The sequence below is a fragment of the Coprinopsis cinerea genome (genome assembly GCF_000182895.1).
Source record: "Coprinopsis cinerea okayama7#130 chromosome 5 map unlocalized cont3.5, whole genome shotgun sequence".
Classification (NCBI taxonomy): Eukaryota; Fungi; Basidiomycota; class Agaricomycetes; order Agaricales; family Psathyrellaceae; genus Coprinopsis; species Coprinopsis cinerea.
Genome location: NW_003307540.1, coordinates 588,070 through 603,885, shown reverse-complemented (window position 1 = coordinate 603,885; position 15,816 = coordinate 588,070). Strand labels below are relative to the sequence as shown.

The window sequence follows — 15,816 nt, the reverse complement described above, 5'->3', positions numbered from 1 at the left end:
AATGAATCCCCACCGACGTGTCGCGTAGGTGTCATCGTGCCAAGTCCCTGCTGACTCAGCATTCTGATCCGGATCGGAGTTTCAATCGCTGGGGGTCAATCGAGAGGGGACAACACGACGACGACCCTCATCCTCGACGGTCAACAAAATCATGGTGAGTGAAATTTTGCCCTATAATTCGACGAGAGGCATCCTACAGGTCGCATCTATGCCCGCCTAGCGTGAAATCGCGGGCGCTGGACCGTTTTCCTGCTGGATGCACTCGATTCACGGTCGATGAAGTTTTGTTGATCTCTCGATTTTTCGTAGGCCAAAGCCAAAGTCGCAGCGCCATCATCTGGCGGAAAGGCCGCAAAAAAGAAGAAGTGGTCGAAGGGAAAGGTCAAGGATAAGGCCGTCCACTCTGTTGTCCTCGACAAGGCCACCTACGACCGTATCTTGAAGGAAGTCCCCACCTTCAAGTTCATCAGCCAGAGCATCCTCATCGAACGTCTCAAAATCAACGGCAGCCTGGCCCGCATTGCTATCAAGCATTTGGAGAATGAGGGTAGCATTAAGCGCATTGTGCACCACGGTGCTCAGCTCATCTACAGTCAGTCTTGTCCCTTTTTTCTCTGCATTGGTTGGGGGCTAATTTTTCGTTAAATTACAGCACGGTCAACAACATCCGATTAGAGAGTTTTCTTTGCGCTTTTTCCCATCTTTTTGTGTCATGTCTCTATGCTTCACTAGGCATATGTAATCCGAGCAATCCAATGAACCACACGCATCGCAAAAGCCTATATCCCAGTTGTCCCAGTGCTCTGAGTCTTCAGAAATTCTCTCCCGACGGAAGATTGCCTTTTCTGATATCAGGTCATCCGACCCCACACCGGAAACGGCTTGTCCTGATACCGATAAGATATCTCTTGCTTCTTACCTCGATGAGTCCAACTTCTGCTCCTTCCAGCAAGCCATTGTACATTGGTATCGATGTCGGCACAGGCTCTGTTCGCGCTGCTCTAGTACAGAAAGACGGGGAGCTACTCTCTACCTCTTCACAAGAGATCCAAACCTGGCGATCGCCCACCGACCATCGGATATTCGAGCAATCGACGAATGATATTTGGAATAAGATCTGTGGTGCAGTAAAGAGGTGTTTGGAGGAGGCTGCGGGCGTATCGGTGAGAGCGATCCGCCGTCGTCAGGCCAGAGTGTACTGACAAACAGGGGCGGTAGCAAGTTTCGGTAGATGAGATTGCTGGACGAGTACACGGTATTGGATTCGATGCGACCTGCTCTCTGGCTGTTACGGATGTAGACGGGAAGGGTGTTACTGTGACTCAGGGGCCTGATCTGGGCTCGTACGGCGAGAGGGACATCATCCTATGGGCAGACCACCGAGCAGAGAAGGAAGCTGAAACTATCAACGCTACGGGTTCAGTCGTCCTGGATTATGTCGGAGGGAAGATTAGCGTGCGTCCTCCCTCCCCCCAAACGACCCTTCCTCCCTAATATGAATCCCCCCGACTTGTACAGTTGGAAATGGAGATACCCAAAATCCTATGGCTGAAGAACAACATGTCCCCAGAGCTATTCAGCCGCTGCCAGTTCTTCGACTTGCCCGACTATCTCACCTACCGCGCAACGGGCAGCAAATCGCGATCCTGCTGCTCACTCACATGTAAATGCTCCTACGTCTCTCTGGCCGCTCGGGCTGTGAAGGACGGTCACACTGCTCCCTCTCCAGTGGACCGGGATGACTCGAAGTCAGGCTGGGACGACCAGTTCTTCCAAACCATTGGCCTGGGTGAGCTGGTTGAGAGGGGGTACGGGCAGATTGGTGCTGTGGATGAGAATGGGGAGAGGGTTTTGACGGCTGGGATGCCGGTTGGTTCTGGGCTTTCTAAAGACGCTGCGAGGGAGCTGGGGTTGAGAGAGGGAACGCCTGTTGGGAGTGCTCTGATTGATGCGTGAGTGGCTTGGCGCTTGGGACGGTGTTCGTTGACCCAAATGTATACTTTGTGTAGGTATGCAGGTTGGTTGGGTACGGTTGGTGCACGGTGCTTGGATGCGGAGGGGAGGAAGGAGGAGAGCCCAAAGTTGGACGAGGCGAAGCATCGGATTGCGGTTGTTGCTGGTACAAGTACGTGCCATATCGTTATGGTAGGCTTTTTTCTCTCTGGCATGCCCGGTAGCTTGGATCTAACACCATAGAAAGAGCAGGGAAGGCGTGTTCGTGGATGGGATATGGGGTCCGTACAAGGTCGGTTCACCACCTCTCGAACTGGGTCATATCGCATCGGCTGACGTGTGGCACATTGTATAGGATCCTATCTTCCCCGGATGGTGGATGAATGAAGGAGGGCAGTCCTCCACAGGACAGGCAAGTGAAAAGACAGACGCTTTGAAGAACGGGAAACTGACTGTGTGCCAGTTGATCGAGCATATCATCACGACCCATCCGGCATATCCTGAGTTGAAGGAACAGGCTAAAGCATCAGGTTCAAATATCTATGAAGGTGAGTAATAGGGAAACCACTTCGTCCTTCACCGAGTTCTGACGGTTTGGATGCAGTCCTGCACAAGAAGCTAGAATCCTTGCGTGTAGAAAAAGGCGCAGGGTCGTATACCGAACTGACTAAAGAACTTCATCTATACCCCGACTTCCATGGTAAGCCACCCTGATCTCCTCTGGATACTCTCGACTAATCTCAGACCAGGAAATCGTTCTCCCATCGCGGACTCTCGCATGAAAGGCTCAATAGTCGGGCTCGATCTCGACACATCCCTTTCATCCCTTGCCCTCCTCTATCATGCCACCCTAACAGCCATCGCCCTCCAAACCCGCTCCATCATTGACACCCTCAACTCCAAAGGCCACCAAATCGACAAACTCTACGTGAGTGGGAGCCAAGCCAAGAATCCCATCCTGATGAAATTGCTCGCGGATGCATGCCATGGTTCATCTGGTGTCGTCAAAGGCGTGGTTATCACTTCAAGCGATTCGGATACGCAGTCGAACAATGGGGGGAAACAGAGTGGTGTGAGCGCGGTTGTTCTTGGGGCGGCGATGTTGGGGCGTATGGCGCATGAAGTTGTGGCAGCGTCGCTTTCTGGAAAGAAGTCGGACCACGAAAAGGTGGCGTCGTTGCTTTGGGGTATTATGGTAAGTCAACGAGGTTCGCTTAAAGGCCAAAGGCTTTGAGGGTGACATTTCCTCTTTACAGGCCGAGATGACACCCGAGGGAGTGTTCATAGAGGCTATGAAAGGCACTTCGGAAACTGAAAGGAAGTTGCTTGAGGTCAAGTATGAGATCTTCCTCGAGACGGTCAAGTTGCAAAGGAAGTGGAGGGATGCGGTCGATGCAGTGCTTAGAAAGTGAAGTAGAAGGGGCAATCCGTCTTGTATATTGTCAAATACCCAGTTTGTATTGAACAGCCTGGAATCCTTTGAGCGTCTACATACTTGACCGAGTCGGAAGCTATATCGCGACCAACACCGGCCATCACTGTGGCCATCAACAAGAATGCTCTCGGCAGTGCAGTTGTTTGTTTCCATGCAAGGGGCGTCCCTTTTGACATTTCATTTCCTGCCCAATTTCGCCTTCCAACGTTACCTTTCTTTTGTAGGTCTTGTTTTTCTTCTCCTCCTCCTTTAGAACTCCCCTGTATAAATACTAACTGTAATTCCTAGTCACCTCTCCCTCAGTCGCCGTCTCCGTCTCCCTTGCTTTTTCGCCCTCCTTCAGCGGTCGACTCTGCTCTTTTCACCTAGCTTTTATCGTCGGATTTCGGTCGAATTCCTGCGTTAAACCTCAGGACATCATCCTACCCTCATTTAGCTCTGACCTGCTGAGCTATCTTCACATTCTTTTCTAATCACTGTCCTTTGCTTGCTATCGCGTTTGCAAGTGAGTCCCTGTAATCTATGACGTTGCCAGCTTGACAACCATGCTCACGACTGGCTATAAACCAGATCCCAGCCTATCCTATCATCTCTTTATACACTTATTGAAATCATGTCTTCTGCGCGCAAGTCTACTCGTTCCGGTATGTGCAATTGGAATGTCGCTTGGAGGAGGAATTGCTTGCTGATGCTGGAGGACAAGGCCCTCGTGTGCACCGACTCCCCAAGCACCTGAACCTAGACTACATCCTAATCCCGGCGCCTCACGACCTCTCCATCGAATCCGCCACCGAAAAGTCACCGCTGCCCGCTATCATCGTGACACCCTCATCGCCCTCGTCCACGAAGGACTTCTCGATCGCCTTCCTCGCTCCTCCCAAGAAGCCCACCCTCCGGGAACGCGTCTCCGAGTACTTCTTCCCCAAACCCCCGACATCTCCGCCGACAGCCGGGTTCTCTCCTCCTCTAATCAGCACTTCAAGCCAATGCAGTTGGAGGGAGAAGTGGAGAACATGGACGTCCGCATCGCGACAGGCTCCCATCGCGCTCCCCATCACCTCCCCCGTCTCCGGCAACGCACCCGCTTCATGGCACTACGACCCGCCCTCCAAACGGCGCCTCCCCTGCCGGTTCATCATCTTCGCCTCGATCGTCTTCCTGCTCGTCTTCTGCCACGTCTTCACACACTACATCGCCTCGTCCGCGGGGTCGATGAAGGCTATGTCGGGCGTTGATGGATCTGGCGTGGTTGATGCGGGGGTGGGGAGCGCGGTTAAGCAGGGATGGTTTGATTGGCAGGGGTGGTTTGGCTTGGGTGATTATGGGAGGATCTCGTTGAGGCGTTCAGGGGTTGCTTTTGCTTCCTCGGACGCGTCGATTGAGGGGCTGGCCAGTGCTACTGGCTTCCCAGCTGCCTTGCGCTCTGCTGCTGCTAGGAATGAGGTGTAAATCTCGCCGCCCTCTCACCTCCGCACTCGGTTTGGATTACATCGGTTACCTTATGGTTTGGTTGGACGGTTTTATGGTTTAATCGGGCTTGGCTTTTGGTCTATCGTTCTTCGCTTTTCCCCTCGGTTGCGGACCCAAAAATAATGTTACGTTCTCTGGATTCCTTTGTGCATGGCTGCAAGGGATCCTTTTCTTCCGCGGTTTAATCTCGTGACGGTGTGTGGATGGAATTCGTCAGGTCTGCTGGTCAGACTTTTGACTTCCACCCAACCGTCACATCGAGGGGGTTTCTCCTATGCGACTGGAGTCGATCGGCTATCTGTTTTCTTTTTTCGTTGTGCATATTTGCTTTCGTTCGGTTTGGATGTTCCAGTTTCGTCCTGTCTCTCATCATCGCGTTCGTGGGTGGTGACAATAGAGCGAAGCTTTAGAGGTCTCCTGTTAACTGGACCCTTCCAACATGGTTATTTATAACTGCTATAACACAAACTCATTGACAGTTTCATATACCAAGTACTTACATACCTCGAATAGACCTACGTATCCTGACGGTTTGGTTCCTCGTACTAGTTAGTAGATGTGTTCGTTACCGGTTTCCTTGCAATGTCAATGACGTTGTGGTTTTCAAGATGCCGGTTGCTTCTGCTCTGGCAGATCGTGTGTATTTCAGTGGGAGTAAATGGATTCAGACAAGACTACAAGGTGGGTAGCTGCTCCCGCAACGAACTCCTCCGAGTCGTACGCGAGCACTTAGCGCCTATGCGAACGTCGATGAGACTTTGTTACACAGCCTACAGGTCCAACAAGTCGTTTAACTCTGATCGCTACTAAGGTACCAAGCCATGTGGAGCCGTCGACCAGCCAGTCAGTCGAGCGAGGGTCGTTATGGATGCAGAACCCAGGTCCGAACGTACCGTTCCTTCAGCAGATCGCAATCGCGCGCACCGCCTTCATCCAAAGGATGATTTTTTCATTATGAGATGGTCTGTTCTGGGCCCATAGTACACTATACAGACTCATAACCGGCGGAGAAGAGGGTTGCCAAGGAGCCTCGAACCGTTTTTCTTCCTTTCCAAGGAGAGATAGGGGAAGTGAATATTGAATGGTGCATTGCACTGGAGGTGCGATTCGGGTGCCACGAGAGCAGAGCGAGAGGAGGGATGACATCATACCAAGGCTTGGTGCTCGGGACTGACTTGGAATGGTCCTCTCGAGCAGGAGTGGATTAGGTTCTTGATCCGGAGCTTGCGAGTGCAGAGTAGACGCTGAGTGAGGACCGTGGACTCAGTACAACTCGTGGGTCTAGAGGTGGACGTTTCGCCTCAGTTGTTGAACGAGATTGAGGGAGGCTAAGTTGGAATACGTGATGCGTCCTTCCAAGAGAGAGCAAGTCGTCAGTGAGAAAATACCCAGGAGTTTGTAGATTCGAAGGGACCGAAGACTGCAGACATGCATCGCCTCGCTACCGTCACTTCTCGGAATAATGGCCTAAAAACTCTTGGACACGGGAAGGTTCGCCCGATCCAAACGAGTTCGTGGAATCGCTCGAAGGTGCGATGGTCGTCAGGTCTTGGTGAGCATGGATGGGACAGTCTCCTGAGATTATCCAGAGGCGCTAAGAACTACTACCTTTGGGGTATAGACTTCGACGACGTCGACTTATTGATTGACTTGCCTGCAGGCTGCCATGACATAGTTTATTGCGATAGACAATTGGAATTGGCCGCTATATCCGAGGCCTTCAAAGTCAGAACAGGGATGCCTCGCGGAGTGTCTCCTTGCGACCATCGCTAACGTCTCATGGTTAGCTTCCCGTACTGCTCGGGTACAGGTATAGATGGTGAGCGGCGGACAGGCGCCCATCAAGTGTGGACAGTGGTCTTTACCAATTCGTGATATCCTTCGAGGCCCAGTCCACCCCGTACACCGCCTTTCAGCCCAAGCAAGGTCCAAGACAAAATTGCTGTAGAGCTTTGCTCCCATGATAGATGAGCGACTGCCAAATGTGGACTTTCTTCTGAATCTACCACGTCAAGCGCCCGTTAACAAGCGGCGGCTTTTGCCGGGGGGATCAATTGGCAATCATTCCCATGACTTGCCTCGAGGCGAAATGTTGTTCAACTCGGTCCCGCATAGACTTTACTTTTTTCTAACGACTACCGCATTTAAATAGCTATCTCTGCGTATTGGTCAACTCTTCACTGTGACCAACTGTCGACGGTCGGTTCTCAAGAGCCCAAGACTTTTGTGAATGCGATGCACGTCATCTCACACAACAAAGGAAAGACACCGACTCACCGCCCCCAGGAACCCAACCCGACGCTTCGCAGAAAAATCCACCGTCGACTTCCTAATTCGTTGGTTTTCTATGTACCTTTACCCGAATAGGGAAAGACTCCTGGGCCATGGATCATGGATTTGATGCTTGGCGGGTCCAACCAACCGATGTCAGGGACGATGGGTATCATCAATGGGATGAACATAAATAGGTTGGGTTGACTCGATGGGTGGAGCCAGGACGTGTCAACCCCACTAGTTCCCCCCCTCAACACCCGTTCCACCGTCCGTCGTCGTCGACTCGCCAAGCCCAGCCCACTTGCGTTCAGTTGCAAGTCCCGACCGTGTGCTAGGCTTCCATTCTTAAAGGCCCAACCTTTTCATTGAAAAGTGCTCCACCCATCTCGGTTGTTTGGACCCTTCGACACCCCTTTCCATCTTACCTTCACGACCCGACGTCCTTCCAACGAATAGTCGAAGATGGTGAACCTCAATAGCTTGTTGCCGCTCGTTCGCATGATCTTGTTTGGTATGTTCTAGTGACATTGCTCGAGCGAGAACGAGCGCGCTAATTCACAGTATAGGTGTCGTGACCCTGCTATCGGTCATTGTGTTCGCATTGTCGGCGCACATTATTGACTACACTCGCGGCTACGGCTTCTACTGGAACTTTGCCGCCCTTTCGCTCGCAACTGGAATTTTGACCTTCCTCACTCTGCCAGTGATGTGAGTTGTTACAGTCTTTTCCACCTCGTCACGGAGACTGACTGACCACCCCTTGTCTGACAGGTACTGGCTCTCGGTCACACGCACTGGCGCATTCACTTCGTTTATTGTAGTTGAAGTTGCTTGGCTCTGTAAGTCTCATTCATCTCCGTCGACGGCAAAAGGCTAATCGATCTCCAAAGGGTTCCTTTGGATTATGTGGATCGCCAGTGCTGGCTCCACCGCCGCTGTTGTCCACCCTTCAGCTCATGGTGGACTCGCTTCAGAGGCTCAAACCGTCCAAGCCTTTGGTTTCCTCAACTGGATCTTCCGTAAGTCACTCCACTATAACTCAGCCTTTACGTTCAAATCTCACGCCATCTCTCTATCTTTAACTTCCATTAGTCATGGTCTACACCACCACCCTTTTCGTCCTCTCCATCATGTCCCACGTCAAGGGCACCAGCGCCGTCTGGACCTCCTCCGTCCGGGAATTCGACTTCAATACTGCCGTTAACAAGACTGCGGTCCCTCCCGTCGCTGAAGGTGCCAACCCTGGACTTGCTCCTCAGTTCGAGAAGCAGCCGGAGCTCGCTCAGCAGAACCAACAGCAACCCCAGCAGGCAGGCTATCCTCCTCAACAAGTACCTGTTACTCCTCAACAGTCGGGATACGCTCAACCGCCCAATCCTGGCTTCGCCGGCCAGCCCGTCAACGCCGTGCCTTCGTCTCCTCAAGTCTAAATTGGCTTGACGGCGAGCGCGACAGGTGCAATGACTTCACATGCGTAGTTATGATCCCGCGGGACCGTCCTGCGGTGTATACATAGTGACGATTCGCAAACATCTTCGTCTTCACCTTCCCGCTTCTTCCGAGGGCACGCTGGCACCGCGCGCAACTAGTGCGCGCAGGTCGACGATCGCCTGAAGGATACCTTTTTTCTATCTCTCTTTATTTTACGACTCTGCTTTCATGTAAGATACCCTGCTCTGTAGTCCGAATTGAATGCCAAAGATCGCCTTCACTTGAATATTGTTCGGGATCGTCGGAGGTTGTTTCAGATTGAGGAGAACAAGAGAACCTGAGTTTATTGGACCGGGGCAAGGTATAGTAGTATACCATATCTCCAGCTGACTGTACCCGACCCCGTACTCTATTCCTATCGCTTTCTGAAGGCTTGCCTCAGCCCATCGTCGTCCCAGACGCGCTCTGAACGCGACGGATTTGATCGCGTCAGGGTCGACAGGGGCCCCGGAATTGGGGCATCCAAAAGGGGAACTCCGCGGGTCGTGCCCCAAAGCAGAAAAATTGGGTCATTTCTTGACACCTGGCACTTGGCCTCAATTCCCTCTGTCGACCTCGGTGAGTCGCGCAAATCTTGAGTTTATTCTCTTCTTCACCTCTAACCACCACCACCACGACCACCGTCACGCAGTGGAAAAGAAAGGGAGGTAGTCGAGGATGGATGCACTTTTTACCCCGCTTGCCAACGCGGTTGGCGCCAGCGTGGACCAGATCAAGGTGAGCTGGACCCATATGATATTACAACTACCTCGACAGTACACTGAAACCCTTTGAACAGCTTATCTTCTGCTTGCTGGTCGCATATCCGCTAGGAAGCCTGTTCACGCGTGTCCCGTCGTCGAAGCCAGCGCTTCGCCACCTTTACAGCGTGACGGTCGCCGTCTTGTTCTTCTTCCCCATCCTGAAGATCTATTCGGCGTTCTTCCAACTGCTGGGAAGCATTTTGGCAACGTATTTCATTGCGAAGTATGACAAGAGCAAGAAGATGCCGTGGGTTGTCTTTGTGTAAGTCGTGGTCTCTCGTTCTGCGGCCGTATTGGAAACTAACGCGTTCGGTACAGTATTGTCATGGGACACTTGACTGTGAAGTGAGCAAGGAACTTCGTTGTCGTCAAAGGCCAAAACTAACGTCGTTATCCACTAGCCACGTCATTCGAGCCATCTATGGATTCAGCTATGAGACTATGGAAGTGACTGGACCCCAGATGGTGCTGACCATGAAGCTCACCACGTTCGCCTGGAACGTGTATGACGGTCGACGGAAAGAAGAGGTGCGTCACCTCATATTCAAGCGCGTTTGGGCTCCCAATTAACTTTCTTCCTCGTTGTATAGGAATTGGACAAATGGCAACTCGCCAAACGCGTCACCAAGTACCCTTCCATCCTCGAGTTCTTGGGCTACTCGTACGTCAAAATCATCCTGATGGCACGTAACATCATCCTGATACGCTCCCAGCTTCTACTTCCCTGGTATCCTTGTTGGCCCCTACCTCGACTACGCCGAATACATGGACCTCGTCAACGAAGCCATGTTCAAAGACGAGAAGATCAAGCCAAAGATCAAGCCCGGCCGTCGCCTCCCTTCTTACCGAAAGCGTGCTGCCTACACCCGTCTCGTCATGGGTCTTGTCTACCTTGGTGTCTTTGTCGTGTTCGGCCCCAAGTTCTATTACGCAAAGGGTGCCACAGAGGAATTCGCTCAGCAGAGCTTGCTTCGCCGGTAGGTTAGCTTGAGTTGGTCCTAGAGGATTGCCGCTTATGCTCCTGCCTTTAGCATTATCCACTTCCAGGCTTTCGGACCTGTCGAGCGTTGCAAGTACTACGCTATCTGGACTCTCACTGAGGGTGCCAGTATCCTCACCGGTCTTGGCTTCACTGGTTTCGGTCCTCATGGGGAGGCTCACTGGAATGGTGCCGCCAACGTCAAAGTCTGGACTATCGAATTCCCTCCCAACTTCAAGGTTCTCCTCGATTCGTGGAACATGAAGACCAACGTCTGGCTCCGCGAGTGTGTCTACAAGCGCGTCACTCCCAAGGGCAAGAAACCCGGCTTCGCCAGCAGCATGATTACCTTCTTCACCAGTGCATTCTGGGTACGTGTCATTCAATACAGGCTATCGCTGTGCAGCCGAGTTAATCGCCTGTCTTGTAGCACGGTATTGCTAGCGGCTACTACCTCACTTTCCTCATGGGCGGTTTCATCACCTCCGTTGCCCGACTCGTCCGAGCCAACATCCGTCCCTTCTTCCTCCCCGCCGAAGGCCAGCCTCCCTCGATCTGGAAGCACCTCTACGACCTCGTCGGTATCATCACCTCCGCCATGATCCTCAACTTTGCCGCATCGCCCTTCATCATCCTCTCCGCCAAGGACTCCTTCACCACTTGGAAGAACCTCGGGTACTACGGACACATCCTCGTCTTTGGCGGCCTGCTCTTCTTTTATGCCGGCGGAACCAAGTTGTGCAGGTCGTTTCAGAAGCAGATGGGTATTGCGCCTCCTCCCAGGCGCGGTGCTGCCGCCCCCGCCGCGAACGGAAAGGCGAATGGGAATGGGACCCAGTCGGGTACCGAGACCCCTCTCAACGAGAAGAACTTTGTCCTGCCTCCCTCGGTTGACAAGGTTATTCCACCACAAAAGTAGATCCTGTGTTTTACACTAGGTTTTAGAGACGCGAGCACTCGTAGAGAATGGACTCTGGATCGCAGGAGTAGGGATACAGTTGTCGTCGCGTTGGTACTTACATCTATAATACATCTAGAGGATTCGTGTGACTCATTTTCGCAAGTTGTCGAAGTTATTACCGGTCGGAATCGGGGAGGTATTGGAGCGGGCTGGAGACTCTCATAGGGGCTAATGATTATGGCGACAGGGGCGCGCGTTGACGCGTTTCCTGTGGCTTTTCCCGATGGTTTCAGCTTCCTCCCCTCCCCTCGCCAGTTCTTCGAATTGGCCTGCTAGTGCAAGTCGGGAATGGCAGTGAAAACATGTCTTTGTCGCTAACGTCGACGTGTCGATGCGAACGCAAGAAAGTTGGCACATGGCGCTGACAAGGCCGCTCCGGCGATCTCTTGAGCAACCTCCATCAATTTAATTAGGCTCATAACAGGAATAGCGTGGGCACTTGTGATTAATGGCTACCTTTCAAAAGAGCAAAATGGGTGTAAGTACATACTCTGTTGAATGACCATAAACATTTGCTTCGAGAAGCTCTCGTTTTTCCGTTTGATTGAAATGCAGCAGAGAGCCTCTCTCGAGCTGAGTTTACTTTCTTTAGTCTCCAAGTTGCGGCTTATTGTTTCGATCAGAATTCCATCGATCCCCGCTCAGGAGGGCAAAGTTGACGTGAGAGTTGTACGCAATCAGGTACCCTCAACGGTAAACTCAAGTGCCATGGTTCCCGGCGGGCGGCTTCTAACATACCCATTCAATAAGAATACCGGCAGCTAACAAACGAGCTCCCTCTCTCCCTTCCTTTCTGCAAACGACGAACCTGCAACAGCTTCCCCCCACTTTCCCCGCACTTTTGCAGCCTATCTCTGCACCTGGATTCAATGAGCTCTGCACCCGAGCCCTGTGCACTGCTCCCGCTCACTGTTTTTGACAGAGTCTTCGAGCGGACGACGTTTGTAACCGGGTGGTTGGTCGAGGGAACAGTCGACGCCGCTGCTATCGACACTGCTCTGCGAGAAGTGACGGATAAATGGCGTATGCTCGCCGGGCGCGTCCAGTCTATTAGAGAGAACAATGTAGGTCCTCGTTTGCCAGAGATTCTCGGTGGTTCTTTTCTGGATGCTGACTGGCTTTATCCCCGATATCGACAACAGGAAACCAAATGGTTCATTCGGGTGCCTCTCGGTCCTCTCCCATCGGATTACCCAACCTTTGCATTAACAGAGACGACATCTACCGTCCCTTTATCGACCTACGTCACCACTCCGATCCCTCAAGTCTCCAACTCGCTGCCGCCAGAGCTCTTCGTCCACCCGTCCACGCCCCGGCAATACACGGCTTGGGAGCGGACCTCCCATCCACTCACCTGTTGGCACCTCACCTACTTCCCTGCCTCTTTGAACGCGGATGGAAAGGCATATACAGCCATCGGCTTTGCTCGTTCGCATGGAGTATTTGACGGACTAGGAGCGGCTATGGTAACCAAAGCCCTTGTTGCCGAGTTGAAGGGGGAGGAGTGGGCTATCCCGAAATTACCGGCAGAAGGACTTAACGCAAACCCGCTCGTGCAAAGGCTGGAAGAGGAGGTGAAGAATACGAGTGAACTCCTGGAGTATAAAGGCTATTCAATACTGGGGCTTGGAGGGTTCCTCAAACTCATTGCATGGCAATTGAGGGAGAGGTTTTGGAGAGGCGCGGATAGGCGGATTGTACTGGTGCCGAAGAGTGCCTTTGATGCCCTCATTGGTGCAGTGAAGACAGCGCTGCAAGAGAGAAATCAAGACCCAACGAGTGTCTCTTCTGGAGATGTACTAGTGGCGTGGATATACAAAGTCAGCCCTCCCCTTTGTCTCTTTCACTTGACTTGCTAATGGCAAGCTCTAGACCGTTTACTCTCTCGAGTCCTCAGAATCATTACGCGTTCATTGCAGCAACGTCGCTGCAATCCGCTCATACTTGACGAACAACGACCCCGACATCCTAGCCTATCCTCACAACGCCTTCATCCCAATCCCTTATCCTACACTCACAGCAGCCGAACTCCGCTCACTTCCCCTCCCCGACCTGACAAGCCAACTTGCCGACCACAGACGTTCCCTATCCAAAGGCCACGTCCTCTCGGCCTACCAAATGCTCAAGACGCCGACTATCCTATTCCCTAACCATCCCGAAGCCGACGACGACCTGATGATCTCCAACGTCTCCGCTTCCCGGATATTACAAACCGACTGGACATTAGCCGGCTCGAAGAAGACAGTGTGCGGCTACCGATACCAGCTGACACCAACGAAAGTCGTGTTTACGAACGCGGTGTATATCGCGGGGAGGTTGGACGATGGGACAGTGGTACTGGACGTTTCATTGAATAAGGCCAAGTTTGATGTGTTTGTAAGAGAGGTGGAGAGGCTTTGTGCGGAGGGTTCTTGAACTGTCAATTATGTAGATGTCTACCTGGCATCGAGTTGTGGAATTCCAATACCCCTGTACCAGTAGTTTTATAGCTTTTGTCTTTCGGATTTCTAGTTCTTTTCGTTCACTGTGCTTTTCCTCTCGGCATTCTGCATTCGGTACGGGGCTGTTTCGCACAGCCAGTGGCAACTTCTCCCATCATTGATTCTTCTGTGAATCACGGTCCAGCTCTGCCCAATATGGCCGTCAGGTTTCCTTTCTCGTCACACAAGACTTCCCGAAATTTAATCCATTCGTTCGACGAATCGCAGCAGTCAAAGGCTCGAAAGAACGCAAGGGCTCCCTCCATGCATTTGAAAGGCACTTCCTGTCGACAGGGGTCATACTGCACGTTTTGGGCAAAGGGTCCCCCTATTCACGCCAATTTATTGCGTCCGACTTGTATGGGCGGGTGGATGTTCTGGGCACGCCCCCGTCGGCCGTGTGGATGCATGCCCGGCCTGCAAGACAACCGAGCGCAATTTTCCTCCATCTACCACTGCCTCCAGTCCACCGACCCTCGCCACCCCGCCCACTCAAATTCTCATTGCTATCGCGCTTGCTAACAATGCGATACTACGCGGACGCGAGCGTAGACTCGCCCCGCCGGGCCCACAACCGTCCAGCTGATCCTGCCGTCAGAGGACATTCTAGTTCCCCTGTAGTCCAAGCTGGAAATGGGCTCCAAATCACCCTGGCCAAAACCTTCCATCCAACCACAATCGGAAAACACGCCGCCAATGCATTAAGGCAACAGGCTGAGAAGGCCGAAGCTCGCCACCGAAAGATGGCACAGAACATCTACTTTCTCAAAAAGCAGCGTCGATACAAGAAAGACGTCTTCGTCGACGACGTATTCCTCGTCGCTGCGTCCATCCGGCAACTCGATTTTAGGGTTTTTGTCAAGTGGCAAAGAGAGAAAGAGCTGCATAGGAAGGCGAGGAAGGAATCCAGGGGGGCGCAACGCTGTTGGGAGGACGGCATGGAAGAGCTTCTGAGAAGGAAGCATAGCGCTTTGACCAAAAAGAAACATGAGAGAGATATGGAGAGAAGGCAGAGAGCTCGGGTTCGAGAGGGGGTAGAGGCAGCGCTCCAACGCGCAGCTGCTCGGATGCAGGCCGCGATCGACATACCTGATAAAAAAGACGTATTCTTCTTGAAATACAGTGAGTTTATTCCACTTGGCTTGCTTTCTGCGCAGTCTTGAGACTGTTGACAAAACCCCCTATTCACAGGTCGCAGGGGCAATCCCGTCAGGAAAAGGACAGGGAAAGACGTTAGGAAGGCCCTCATGAATGCCTTCTTGTTCGAAGAAAATCCTCTTCCAGAACGAAGGCCCTTGGTGCGTTTTATGCTCCAGCCAATCTTTCCATGCTACTACTAACTTCAAGTCGTTACCCACAGGTCACCCGATTCTTCAACAGGCCATACGAATCCGGGGACTACCAAGGGTTGCGCCCAATCCCCAGTCGCTGTATCCCAAAGGACAGACGAGACAAATTAAAGGAATTCCCCATCCCCAGGAACTCCATCATTGGTTATATCGGAGACGTCGACGAGGAAAGAGGTGCTGCGCGGGTTATCTTCTCGACTATAACAATTCAAGACCCAGATGGATCGACACGCTGCATTGACCAGTTCCATGGTTTGGTCAGCCACGACGAAGAGGAAGACAGCGGAGATGAAAACGAGCATTATTATATGGGGCACTTTCCGGACCGTGGCTTCGTGGACTGGACGGAATGGGAGGACTACCCCCGGCTGGGATTGCGCCGCATGGAGCGTCGCCTTGAGGAGGATTATTTCTGGGAGCTCCAGGCTCAGCGTCGTAGGGAAGAGCGCGAGCGGCGAAGGGAAGAACGTGAGCGACGCAGAGAAGAACGTGAGCAGCGCTTGGAAAGAGAACATCTTGTGGACAGACTCCTGGCCATGTGTCGTCGGGAAGCACGTCGAAGGCGTTGAAAAAGTGGGGGCGGTGGTCGATTGCAAAGTATAGCAGTACAGAATCTATGGTTTTCATTGCTAAAGAATAGTAGTAGTCTGTGTCCTATAGCGACAGAAAGAAAATTATTAA

At 52.4% G+C, this 15,816-nt stretch overlaps 7 protein-coding genes across 7 annotated transcripts; all 7 read left to right on the top strand.

Moving 5' to 3' along the window:
• Window positions 1-151: 151 nt before the first annotated feature.
• CC1G_08201 (40S ribosomal protein S25) lies at window positions 152-780 on the top strand (the record flags this gene model as incomplete). Its single annotated transcript, XM_001839282.2, has 3 exons — window positions 152-199; window positions 310-592; window positions 653-780. 3 exons carry the CDS (start codon window positions 152-154, stop codon window positions 673-675), a joined length of 354 nt encoding a protein of 117 aa, XP_001839334.2. The 3' UTR covers window positions 676-780.
• Window positions 781-923: 143 nt separating this feature from the next.
• Window positions 924-3,365, top strand: CC1G_08202 (ribitol kinase; the record flags this gene model as incomplete). Its single annotated transcript, XM_001839283.2, has 8 exons — window positions 924-1,163; window positions 1,219-1,455; window positions 1,519-1,952; window positions 2,010-2,145; window positions 2,309-2,501; window positions 2,558-2,653; window positions 2,703-3,148; window positions 3,210-3,365. 8 exons carry the CDS (start codon window positions 924-926, stop codon window positions 3,363-3,365), a joined length of 1,938 nt encoding a protein of 645 aa, XP_001839335.2.
• A 636-nt stretch (window positions 3,366-4,001) lies between these two features.
• On the top strand, window positions 4,002-4,837 carry CC1G_08203 (hypothetical protein; the record flags this gene model as incomplete). Its single annotated transcript, XM_001839284.1, has 2 exons — window positions 4,002-4,032; window positions 4,092-4,837. 2 exons carry the CDS (start codon window positions 4,002-4,004, stop codon window positions 4,835-4,837), a joined length of 777 nt encoding a protein of 258 aa, XP_001839336.1.
• A 2,757-nt stretch (window positions 4,838-7,594) lies between these two features.
• Window positions 7,595-8,562, top strand: CC1G_08204 (hypothetical protein; the record flags this gene model as incomplete). The annotated part of the gene is made up of 5 exons (XM_001839285.1): window positions 7,595-7,643; window positions 7,699-7,840; window positions 7,904-7,971; window positions 8,023-8,151; window positions 8,225-8,562. The coding sequence occupies 5 exons, from the start codon at window positions 7,595-7,597 to the stop codon at window positions 8,560-8,562; spliced, it is 726 nt and encodes a 241-aa protein (XP_001839337.1).
• Window positions 8,563-9,280: 718 nt separating this feature from the next.
• CC1G_08205 (endoplasmic reticulum protein) lies at window positions 9,281-11,264 on the top strand (the record flags this gene model as incomplete). The annotated part of the gene is made up of 8 exons (XM_001839286.1): window positions 9,281-9,340; window positions 9,402-9,628; window positions 9,685-9,711; window positions 9,768-9,894; window positions 9,957-10,027; window positions 10,080-10,343; window positions 10,398-10,716; window positions 10,776-11,264. 8 exons carry the CDS (start codon window positions 9,281-9,283, stop codon window positions 11,262-11,264), a joined length of 1,584 nt encoding a protein of 527 aa, XP_001839338.1.
• A 911-nt stretch (window positions 11,265-12,175) lies between these two features.
• On the top strand, window positions 12,176-13,721 carry CC1G_14552 (hypothetical protein; the record flags this gene model as incomplete). Its single annotated transcript, XM_002911074.1, has 3 exons — window positions 12,176-12,370; window positions 12,449-13,126; window positions 13,179-13,721. The coding sequence occupies 3 exons, from the start codon at window positions 12,176-12,178 to the stop codon at window positions 13,719-13,721; spliced, it is 1,416 nt and encodes a 471-aa protein (XP_002911120.1).
• A 589-nt stretch (window positions 13,722-14,310) lies between these two features.
• On the top strand, window positions 14,311-15,738 carry CC1G_14551 (hypothetical protein; the record flags this gene model as incomplete). The annotated part of the gene is made up of 4 exons (XM_002911073.1): window positions 14,311-14,908; window positions 14,978-15,084; window positions 15,147-15,603; window positions 15,662-15,738. The coding sequence occupies 4 exons, from the start codon at window positions 14,311-14,313 to the stop codon at window positions 15,736-15,738; spliced, it is 1,239 nt and encodes a 412-aa protein (XP_002911119.1).
• Window positions 15,739-15,816: the final 78 nt, after the last annotated feature.